Source organism: Echiichthys vipera, assembly GCF_963691815.1.
Source record: "Echiichthys vipera genome assembly, chromosome: 15".
Lineage (NCBI taxonomy): Eukaryota > Metazoa > Chordata > Actinopteri > Perciformes > Trachinidae > Echiichthys > Echiichthys vipera.
This window is the reverse complement of record NC_139840.1, coordinates 9,521,374-9,532,802: the sequence shown is the minus strand read 5'-3', so window position 1 is coordinate 9,532,802 and position 11,429 is coordinate 9,521,374. Positions and strand designations below refer to the sequence as shown.

At 41.0% G+C, this 11,429-nt stretch overlaps 1 protein-coding gene across 3 annotated transcripts; it reads left to right on the top strand.

Moving 5' to 3' along the window:
* The first annotated feature begins 289 nt into the window (after positions 1–289).
* LOC310957636 (tropomyosin alpha-1 chain-like) lies at positions 290–10,757 on the top strand. Of its 3 annotated transcripts, none has more exons than XM_083928288.1 (9): positions 290–569; positions 3,416–3,541; positions 7,291–7,424; positions 7,944–8,061; positions 8,148–8,218; positions 8,339–8,414; positions 9,234–9,296; positions 9,378–9,447; positions 10,097–10,757. In XM_083928288.1, exons 1-9 carry the CDS (start codon positions 456–458, stop codon positions 10,177–10,179), a joined length of 855 nt encoding a protein of 284 aa, XP_083784414.1. In that variant the 5' UTR covers positions 290–455; the 3' UTR covers positions 10,180–10,757. The 3 variants fall into 3 exon arrangements, with proteins under 3 accessions (XP_083784414.1, XP_083784416.1, XP_083784415.1); XM_083928290.1 differs by lacking the exon at positions 10,097–10,757 and adding an exon at positions 9,656–9,891; XM_083928289.1 differs by lacking the exons at positions 290–569; positions 3,416–3,541 and adding an exon at positions 5,783–6,201.
* The last annotated feature ends 672 nt before the right edge of the window (positions 10,758–11,429 follow it).

Sequence of the window (11,429 nt, the reverse complement as noted above, 5' to 3'; positions counted from 1 at the left end):
TGGATCATTCTCCTTCTTATCTTCTATTTCTCTCATGTACTATTCATAACAAACAGGCCATCATCCAAATAAGGAGATATGACATCTACACCATGTTGTTCCTCAGAAGAGCCTTCAAGAGGTAAAGTTAAGATTAGGGAGGGGGCACAGCTCCAGAGTAGCCAACACGGGGAGTGGCGGAAGGGGTAAATGGTGGGAAAGGGCTGTCACTAGAGAGCGGGGCTGTCTGTAAAGCTCCAGTCAAGTTTAAATCACATAGAGCACCACCAACTCTCAGTGTGCATCCTCCTCTCCTCTCTGCTCACTCGCTCTGAGCTCCCTCTGTCCCCCTGTCAACATTGTGACTGTTCTTGTGAGGGTGTCTTCCTTTGAACATCTGCAACAGCTTTTCACTTAAAGAAACAAAAAACATTTTTTTCCTCCAAAACCTGCGAGACTGAGACCCAACTGTCACCATGGAGGCCATCAAGAAGAAGATGCAGATGCTGAAGTTGGACAAGGAGAATGCCATCGACAGGGCTGAACAGGCTGAGTCCGACCAGAAGGCAGCGGAGGATAAATGCAAACTGGTGAGTCAAGTGTGATGGTTTGATTGGGAATAACGGATGGATGAGATGGACTGTATAATGGTCATTTTACTGAATCTAGAGTTAGTCAGTTCAGTATTATGATAGACTGACTTATATATTATATATAAGACAGGAAAATAGAATATAGATTTAAGAACAGATACATACTGTAGTTATCTACAACAACAATATGGTTAGAATTGTCCAAATGAATGAATCGGAGCGAACTAATTAACCTAATTTTTTGTGTGTGTTGAACTGCATTACAGTGGAACATCAACTGGATTATTTTTCATTATTTTAGTATTTTGATACTGTTGTGATATTGAGTTGAACTTTATTTCATAGCCCTATCAAGAGTTTTTACCACAAGAACAAAGTTGGAATTTTTTTCTGTTCATGTACATTGAAATTATTTTATGGAGTCTATTTCATTCATTCATTCATTCATCTTCAACCGCTTGTCCCTGTCGGGGTCGCGGGGGCCTGGAGCCGATCTCAGCTGACATCGGGCGTGAGGCGGGGTACACCCTGGACAGGAAGCCAGTCTATCACAGGGCACATAGAGACGTACAGAGTCTATTTAAACCACTGTTAAACCAGCTTTACTTTAATTACTTTGTGAAAACAGCCCAATGAGAATAATTTGCTGTTCACATAGAAGATTTTTAATTACAATGATAATGTAGTCTCAAATAAATAAATACAGACCAAACCACTTGGGGGCTCAACATAAAATGTCAAGTATTTCCCAAAGCACCAAATGCTGAATAACAGAGAGCAGCTGATGCTGAGCCCCTGGGCCTTGTCTTTTGGTGGGCAGGAGAAGATGGAGGACGCCCACAAACAGAATGGCAGAGTGATGACTGCTGGACATATTCTCCACGGTGAACCAGAGGGATTACTCGAAGCTACCAGAAGTGGAGCTTCAGGCGTTTAAACAACCCATTTAGAGCAGCTGTTGCTCTGAGGACTGCATTACCCAGCATCCTTATCTCAATTTACATCTTTAATGTCGACAACAAAACTCACAAAGTCCAAATGTCTGCACATCCATATTTGGTGCTCCAGTGCAAGAGCCTTAGACAGTTTGATATTATGGGGTCTGACTTAATGATAGCGTACTTGATATGAGCAGAGTACAATCTGGGGATGTAATATGATATTTGAGACGTCTCAATGGAGGCAATTATTGCACAGTGGGAGGTGGTTTTGTCATTATAGGAGTACGAGAGGAATGCTAGAGAGCAGGGAGTTGGAGAGGCACAGGCAAAGCAAAGATATAAGCAAGTGGAAAGAATCTTCTCTCTGGTTTCTAATGCCCCAATCAGACCCACAGAGTGCACAAGGAGTGACAGTTGTCAGTGGCACTGCACATATGGACCCCCAGCATGTCTTCCACATCAGGGAACAGTCAGCATGAAATCCTAGAAGATTATAGCGAGCTCTTTAGTTTGCTTGGGTGGCACTGATTCAAGCGGTGCTAGGAGATTCTTTCTTTGCTATTCTTGGCAAGATGGGCCGACATCAGAGTGCAGTCAGGCTGACGGAGGGCACTGAAAATACACAAAACGGATACTCAATCTTTACATACATCGCAGACACCAGTCTCTGGCAGCAATTAAACGACTGGCATGCCCAAATTATAGAAGAATTTTAAAAATTCAGCAGCAATGCGCCGTTTTCACCACGACGGGTTGACCATGAAGCTACTTTCTACTAAAGAAATGGTCCCGATGAAAATCTTTGACAGCACGTCCTATAGTTTAGAGATACACTTTGGTCCAGAATTAAATCTAGAACTATAATAACTATCAAATGGGCTGCTATTAAAGTTGTGTTCAGACATTCATAGTTCCCATGATGAAATACATTGGTGATCACCTGACGTTTTCTCTTGCACCGCTTTTACGTGAAATATCTTGACAACTATATTGAATTGATTGCCACAACACGTTGTACAGACATTCATGTCCATTGGGCCATCATCATGTCACACTTTCCACTTGTCCAATTCTTTGGTTTACAACTAAAAACTATATGCTGTATAACATATGGACGTAGTCTCCGTGTCGTCACCCATAGATTACTGAAGAGCAAAAATAAAGCTAAGAGTGGGCGGCTTAGGCCATCGCCATCTTGCCTAACTTGCCTGGCTAAACCAAAAATGGGCAAAGAGGTGGAGCGCTGATGGAGCAGGCCGACGGACACCTACAGTCTATGTAAGCCACCTGTGACGGCACCCACCTGTCAATCAAAGCAGCCATGACCTTAAAATATCTAAAAACGTTTTTTGTACCAGGCTTTAAACATGTTTATTTGTGCTGTAAAGCTGAGAATTTTAACACGGGGGTCTATGTTGATTGGCTCGGTCTTGGAGCCACCCTCAAGTGGCCACTGGATGAACTGCAGTCTTTGGCAGTCACTTCCACGCTGGCCTCATTTTTCAGGCCCGGAAGTTGCTGCTTGCTTAGTATCTGTAAAACTGACATGCTAACAAGCTAAACTAAGATGGTGAACATGGTAAAGATTATACGTGATAGACATCAGTATGTTAACATCATTCTTGTTAACATGTGAGCATTTAACTCAAAGCCCCACTGTTCCTAAAGTAGCTACAGCCCCACAGAGACACTGGCATGGCTGTAGACCTTCTCTAACTCCCTATATCCAAGAGCTTCTGGTTATTTGTCAAGTCTATTTCACTTATTTTAATCTAAAAATGTCAACGAATGAGCATTCCCTTCCCCATCATAATACTGTTTTTTTTCTGTGCAGTGTTTTATTTAGACTTGTTTTGGTTTTGGTATCCTTCCTGACTCTCTGTCATGTTTGCCTTCTTTCAGCTGGAGGATGAGCTGCTCGCTCTGCAGAAGAAACTAAAGGGAACAGAGGACGAGCTTGACAAGTACTCGGAGGCCCTGAAGGATGCTCAGGAGAAACTGGAACTGTCGGAGAAGAAGGCTGCAGATGTGAGTTAACCACAACGACACCATCTGAAACACATTATCCACATTACAGCTGAACACCACAACTTCTGTTTAAGCCTATTGATTACCGCTCTTTCAGACGCTTCATTTCAAAGAGGATTGAACCGAGTGCCTTAAACACCCACAGCGCCTTACTTTTACTGCTCACACTCCCCAAAAAAGGTCAAGCTTGGACTCACCTTAGTAGATTAGTGTTAAGTTGTTTCTAAAAAACAATGACATTTAAAAAATACAATAGATAATAACTATTTTGAAAGTTATATATGTAGTTGTAATTATGGAAAATGAGGGAACAATTGTTATAAGTCTGATGTTTATTTGATTTCAACAAAACCCAGGAACAAAGGAGACCGTCAAGAAGACCTTCATGATAAAGATTTTGCATTAGATAGAGTTGGAAAATCCTATTTTGTGTATTAAACACAGACAGTTGCTGTTCAGTATGTATGGCAGACACAGTACACTAAACTCAGGACCTTGTGATCCATCACAATGTAGATGGCAACTAACAACCCAGAGATGAACCCTGAAAATGACTAACTTGTATCTTCTATTTCACATAGTGTTGAGAATAGTGTTAAGAATCACTAACTGGGTTATTGGTGTCTTTGTGAGGTCTGTAACAGCCATTTCTCAGGCACAGACAAAACTTGGCCAGCCTGTAGTCGACCAGGAATTCCAGGAATGCAGCTTAAGCAAACAGAGAAGCCCATACTGCAGTGTTTAATGAAATCACTGCTCTGGCCTTTTTTGGGTTGGAGGTATTAAACTCTGCTCGATCTGGCCTTACCGTTCATACCTTACAATACTACTGACAACAATAGCGAATGACCATTCACCTTTAGAGTGCATGCTATTTATTTAGTTTGTTTCTTTTGCAATAATATCTCAGCTGCCTGAAAAAGACGGCCTAGCGTTTTATTTGATAAACCCTAAAAGAGGTTCAGCACAAAGAAAAACAACATATGGAGAGAAACACAACAAACTTAGTTTTCTTTTTTGAGCAATATCATTGATATGACACCAGAAAAATACCTTTCTAACATGGCTTTAGCAGTGATGCATGAAGGTATCATCTTCCGTACTCTTTTACTTTTTCACATTGTTAAGACAGATGCATTATCTAGAAGTAACAAGACCATGTGTTGTTGTACACACATATAACTACTGGGGCTGCAACTGACATTTAATTTCATTGTCCATTTATCTGCTGATTATTATATTGATTAGCCTAAATATCATCTCCATTAATGCTCGATCTATAAAATGTGAGAAAAGTATGAAAAAACAATTTCCAAAGATTCCTGAAACCCTGCAGTCCAAAGATATTCAGTGTAATATTATTTGCAGATATATTTAATTCATTTATTTCAATATTTTAAAGCAGCATATTTTCCCAACTGAGAATCTGAAATAAGTGTATATTGTAAATGTATTTAGAATTTATTTAGGTTTCAGTTGTGACAATTACACTAAAACTGAATGAAATAAACCTATGTAGCTTTAAATGAAAGAGGTCTCCACGGTACACCTCTGTCTAACTACCAGTGAAAGGTGAGATAAAACCCCAAAGGTTAAAGGTCAGATTACAGATGATTCCTGTCTCAGATGACCGCAGATTAGATTTCTGTGGGCTGTCCACCACTACTGCTGTTCTAATGCGATTCACACTGAGGGTTGTTGATAGGCTGCATACAAACATCTAAAAAGGACAGAAGAAAAATAAAAAAAATCCAGAATTTGCTTATGAAAAAAAGCGAGGAGGAGGCGGAAGAGGGCGCTGGAGGAATGTGTCGCCATCCCATGGTTGCGGGTCATGTCTGCAACCAAATCAATTTACATTCCGAGCCGCTGCAGGTCAACAACCCCTGGTGAGGAGGATTGTCTCAGCCCCACCCCTGAGTCCCTGCCCCTCCTCCTCGCCTTCTGGAAGTCAATCTTTGGACCTTTGCTTTACACTACTTTTACTATTACATTTGACTTTTTTTTTTACTTTGATTCTCGTCCCCCCCTCGCTTACACACTTCACAATCATGTAATGAGTCACATTATATGATTCATATAATCTACCCGGATCAGACTTATGAATCAGATGAGGCTCTTCCTCTCCTGATGCTGTGCCCTCCTCCTTCCAATCAGCGCAGACACACGCAGCCGAAGCAACACCTTACACTTGCCTTATAAGTCCACAATAGAAAGACAAACACTGCCTTTACACACCTCTTTTGTGGAGGAAAAGAGCAGCGCCTTCCCCTCCTAGATCCTGTGATGTCATCCGGGACAGGCTTCTTCACAGGATTGGAGGATTTCGCCATAAATTTCCTGAAAACTCCCAGCCCATTCTCCCCCCCTCATCCCAGCCCTGCACGTCCCTGACTTCCTGCCCGGAGAGAAAAAAAGTGTTCATCGGAGCCTGCAACTTTGACGCAAAAACACTAACTTTTTAAGGATACGGTCGGTCTAACCCGCTACATTTTTGAGGGACTCATTCTTTTCCTTTTTTGTGAGATAACAATAAAGTCGAGATTATGGAAGGAGTGAAGAAGAAAATCCAAGCTCTGCAGCAACAGGCTGATGATGCAGAAGACCGTGCACTGGCAGTACAAAGGGAGCTGGACATTGAACGGGAACTGCGCGAAAAAGTGAGATAAATAATAATGTATCCAACTTCAATTACTCTTAAAAAACTCTATCTTTACTGCGCACATGACTCTATTGAGGATTTTAAAGAGCATTTACACTGAAAACTGTCATTATCGGGCTACAGGAAGCGAGAATGATGGGCTCCTATAGGAATTTCAAACTTCTCCGGCGTAATCCCATTTGCAAATGTGTTAATTTAACATTGTAATGTGTCAATGGGGTCGTTTTTAGATGTTTATAGAAAGTTGTGACATAACTGTAGCGACGTTTCCTCTCAGACTTTTGTTCGGCTACGTTATCTAACTTCAACCCGCCCTAGATCCTCTCAAACACCTCCAAATGAAACGAGAGCCCTCTGTATTACATTAACAGCGCGGTAGGGTAAATATTAAGGTGTGGCAGGCGAATAAGGCTTTAAAAGCTCTTATTTCCCCCCAACTTTGGCCAAAGACACCTGGAAATGTATTTTTTCCCCTGTTTTGCAAAGCCAGCAGTCTTTGTTCTACTCGCCCTTTGAGCTTTTGTGTTTGAATAACTTCTGACACACATCTGAAATTAGGAGCGGTTACTCTACCGCCTCCCCTTCAGCCTCTACACAGGAAGAAGAGAGCAGACATTGTTATCTGTGGTGTCAGTCCCACAGGAAACGGGCCCAGAAGAAGTCATCTGTTATCCCCAAAACAGACATGCTTTTACATTTCAACAGCCAGCTGTACCACTCAGATATGTCAGGGTTAAGTCTGCCACTATGTTACTCTGCATCAGCAGTTTTTCAACCTCTCTGGTCAAGCTGCAAAGTCCAGAAATCATCGGTGGGGAAATTCATTTTATGCGATTCAGCAGAATAAATGGGCATTAATAATTAACTATCAATAAACTGCTCATAATATTGAGACTTTTTGACAGCAAGAAATAAGTTACATAAACACCTAAATGCAGTATCACACGCAAATCCCTTATAGATAGTTTCCCATGTGCAGCTTCGGCCACCTTCAACAGTATCCCTCCTCTTGTGGCAGCAGCTTGTTTCCTGGCTGACCTGTGACCTCACTGTTTCTCTCCCTCCGACTCTTTCTCTGTCTCTGTAGGCAGAGGGCGATGTGGCATCTTTGAACCGCAGGATCCAGCTGGTAGAGGAGGAGTTGGACCGTGCTCAGGAGAGACTGGCCACAGCCCTGCAGAAACTGGAGGAGGCTGAGAAGGCTGCGGATGAGAGTGAAAGGTGAGACTCAGAGGTTGGGAGCAGTGAAGAAGAGTTTGAGTAGGCCGGACACATTTTAGCTGTATGAAGTCAAAAGTGAAGCAGAGAAGCTACTTAGTGAAAAAAGATAATAACAAAATCCCCAGAAGGGAAATTAAGTGTTTATTTTGTGAAATTAGATGTTAGCTGCACAAGAAATGCACCACATAAGATACAAAATAAGCTAAAATTTAAGATAGGGGAAATTAAGAAGCTAAATTTAAAATAAAGCATATTACAAAATACATGCATGATTGTACAGGATAGAAGAAGAAATTCCAAAGATGTATAATAAACCAATACTGTAAGTTTATTTAATGTTTGTACCCTGAGAAAATGCCGGCAAAACATACAAAGACAAAGTCCTAGCATCTGCATAATGTTTGGACTTGAAACCACAAAAGGGAGGGGATGAAACCTATAGTCAGAGGCAGTCTGCAGCAATTTGTGGTCTTTGTGGTCGTGTTGGACTAAGGGCGGTCTGCGTTTTTTGATCATCAGAGGCATGAAGGTGATTGAGAACCGAGCCATGAAAGATGAGGAGAAGATGGAGATCCAGGAGATGCAACTCAAAGAAGCCAAACACATCGCTGAGGAGGCGGACCGCAAATACGAGGAGGTACAGGCCCGGGGATCACAGTTCAGCTGACTTTTGTTTTTGCTCAGCTGTGATTTTAATTTTCTTATTTTTATTTTTTATCACAGGTTGCCCGTAAACTGGTCATCCTTGAGGGTGAGCTGGAGAGAGCTGAGGAGAGGGCAGAAATTGCAGAACTGTAAGCACAAATTGAAGAAGTTATATGCGTCCTTGCAGGCATCATTCAGTTGTTACCCAAATATCATGGCAATGTTGGATGTATTTAGGATATTTAAATGTATTTCTTCTGTTCAAACAGTAAGTGTGCTGACCTGGAAGAAGAGCTGAAGAACGTCACCAACAACCTCAAGTCGCTAGAGGCTCAGTCTGACAAGGTAAGTGTCATTAATCCTGCCTGAAGGAGCCTGCTGTTTGACTTTAAAACAACTTCACTCTACAGATGCCATGGTGAGGAAACGTTCCCACCTGTTGATAAACTTGTGACAACATCGACGTTATTGCTTACACCGCAAACCCACCGCAGCTGTGTCTGGCCTCTCCGGCTCTCTGGTCGAGCTTTTGCTGCGCTGCCTATTGTGGCAGCTGCCAGGTTGAGACGGGGAAGTGTAAGCACCCTTTGCGTTGCCCACTTCCCTTTGCACCCCTGTTTTACCATAGACTGTATATAAATATGATGTTAACAAATATTTAGACTATATATAAATAATCAGATTCTGCACTTTTGCTTCTCACTTTAAATCATCACATTATGGGGGAAATCCAACTCCTGATACTCGTACCGCAGTTACGTATGCCAACCGTGCTGTAAATCTGATGCTGCTGATGTACAGATACTTGCATGTGGGTGCACAAAAATGAACTCAATGGGTTTACTTCTATTTAGAAAAGCAAAATGACAGTGGGTGCGGTGGGCAAGTAGTGTAACCGTATGTCCACTGTGCTATCGCCAACTACCACATTCACAAAGAAAGGAGGTTCCCAGTACAACCACTCAGCTGTTCCCCTGGAGCAGCAGAGCATCATGAGGTTTCGTCTTTTTATAAAGAAGAGGAAGTGGAGGACTATGTCCCTATTCTGTCCAGACTGAGCTTTAAAACTATAAAACCCTTATCTGTCTTTCTAAATAAAGAGACAAATATCCAGTTGGCATGTATTGTTTTGGCATTTCAGTGACTTTTCTCCTGTCTCTATAGTACTCTCAGAAAGAAGACAAATATGAGGAGGAGATAAAAGTGCTGAGTGACAGACTTAAGGAGGTAAGTTCATGACTGCTTGAGCTGTATTCTCCGAGGGAATCCGTGTGGGGATGATAACCACGATTATCGTCTTTTTTAAAGGCTGAAACCCGTGCAGAATTTGCAGAGAGATCAGTGGCTAAGCTGGAAAAGACCATAGATGACCTGGAAGGTACGCTTCGTTTGAATCCTTTTCAATCCTACAGTGATCTACTCTGTGTCTTTACGCAACCTTTTTGTTCAAATCTTTATCAATCTTCATTTCCTTATTTTTAACCTTTGATTCTTTCTCTCTTTCTTCTCTCGATTTCCCATCATGGTCTGCACAATTCTGCCCTGTCCTCCACCTGCTCTCTCTCTCTCTGCCCTTCGACCTGCAGACGAACTGTACACTCAGAAGCTGAAATACAAGGCTATCAGCGAGGAGCTGGATCATGCCCTCAATGATATGAACACCTTGTAAACCTCGCATTCAGCTCACAATGTTTTCACTTTCCCTTTGTCTCTCCCTGCCTGATTGGAAGCACTTTCTTTCTTCTTTTCTCCCTTTGCTCTCACTTCCCCTTGCTCCTTTTTTGCGCCAAACTAAAGCTCAATAAAGATATTTTTCTCTTTTACTCTGACTTCTGTCGTTTGCGTTAAGCCTGGTTAATCCGTAGTTTCTATATTTATCAGCCATTAGGAAAAGGTCAGATTTGTTTCTTTTGCCATGTCTGCTCTAATCATATTTATTAGCTTACCCATTGCACTTATGTGATCAATGAATTGGTTTACTGACATAGCCATTGTATTTTATATCTGCTGTTACTTTTTTTTCGCAGAGAACCTATCGAAAGAAAAAGAGCAAAACGTAGGAATGCACCAAGTCCTGGACCAAACACTGCAGGAGCTCAATAGCTTGTAAAATGCTAAGAAGAATATCAAACAACTTTAAAAAAAAAAACAGAAAAAACAAACATTTGTTTTGTAAAAGATATTTTCTACATGCCATCCATTCTCTGTAATTTCACTCTTATTCCTGGTTGTTAAAACCCATGTACCCCTTTTTATATATTTATGGTTCTTTTGTTTCTTTGCCTTTTTTTTAAATGGTTGTGGGACCATATGGTAATCAGTTTCGGTGCTGGAAATTGTGTTGTAGACCAAACTCTGAGCACAAATAAAACTGATGATTATGATGATGTGAGTTCTGTTGACTGATATGTTGACTGTCTGTGTATGCACAGTTTTGCATGTGTGTTTGTGTGCGTCCTTCAGGCAATTTTAACACAACTATAAAGAAAGCACTCTGCCTTTAATTTACATGTGCTAACATGCAACGTGTTTTTGTGTGTTCTGCCACAACAATGGATTCATCAAACACAAAACTGGAATTATTGCTTAGCTGCTAGTTGTTGTTTTCAGTTGAGATATACAGTATGTAAGTGACAATTCAGTCTTCGTGTTAACCACAGCAATCGAATAAAGATAAGTCGGCCATCAGTTCAGACTCTTTGTGGACTTTTAGTGTAAATTAGCTAAATGAGAAATTATAATCATGAACTTTTTTGTCTATTTACCTGCAAAAGCACCATACAAAATCAAAATATGAGTACTAAACCATAGTAACTATACAATTACTAAACTATTGTCATGACAACATGGGTCATCACAATCTGGGACGATGCTGGAGGACTATGGGATTGACACACAGGCACTCAATCGAGCCAAGATCTAATATCTCTGTGTGACATCACTTCAGACTACACCAAACTGTTTTATTTATTGTTTTTTGTTTTAACTCCGGGGAAGTTTAGGAACTGTTTCTTAAACCAAATCACACACATTTAGGTTATTCTATGTGATCTTCTTTTGAAAACTAATGTTATATTTTTGCACTTCCACTCACTGAGCCTCCCCTGAAACCGAAGCCTGTCTCCCACCTTAAAAGCCTCTCCTGTAGAGGTACTCATTTCCTGAATCAATATTATATAGGCTTATTGGATTATGTAGGAGATATGTAGGAATTGTTGTGTAAGCAATATGTAAACGTTGTAATGCATCATATATAATAAACCAGACATATGTTTTGCTGTGCAATTCTTAATCTGCATAGTAACTAGTTACTGTAACTGCATAATAGACTAACATGTTTTTTGAGTAAAAAGCACCTTT

What these genes read in the sequence shown, in the direction of transcription:
- LOC310957636 (XM_083928288.1), top strand. Translation starts at nt 456, where the DNA reads ATGGAGGCCATCAAGAAGAAGATGCAGATGCTGAAGTTGGACAAGGAG. An exon ending in CGGAGGATAAATGCAAACTG is followed by an intron (nt 570 to 3,415) that starts GTGAGTCAAGTG and finishes GCCTTCTTTCAG; the next exon opens with CTGGAGGATGAGCTGCTCGC. An exon ending in TAGAGGCTCAGTCTGACAAG is followed by an intron (nt 8,415 to 9,233) that starts GTAAGTGTCATT and finishes CTGTCTCTATAG; the next exon opens with TACTCTCAGAAAGAAGACAA.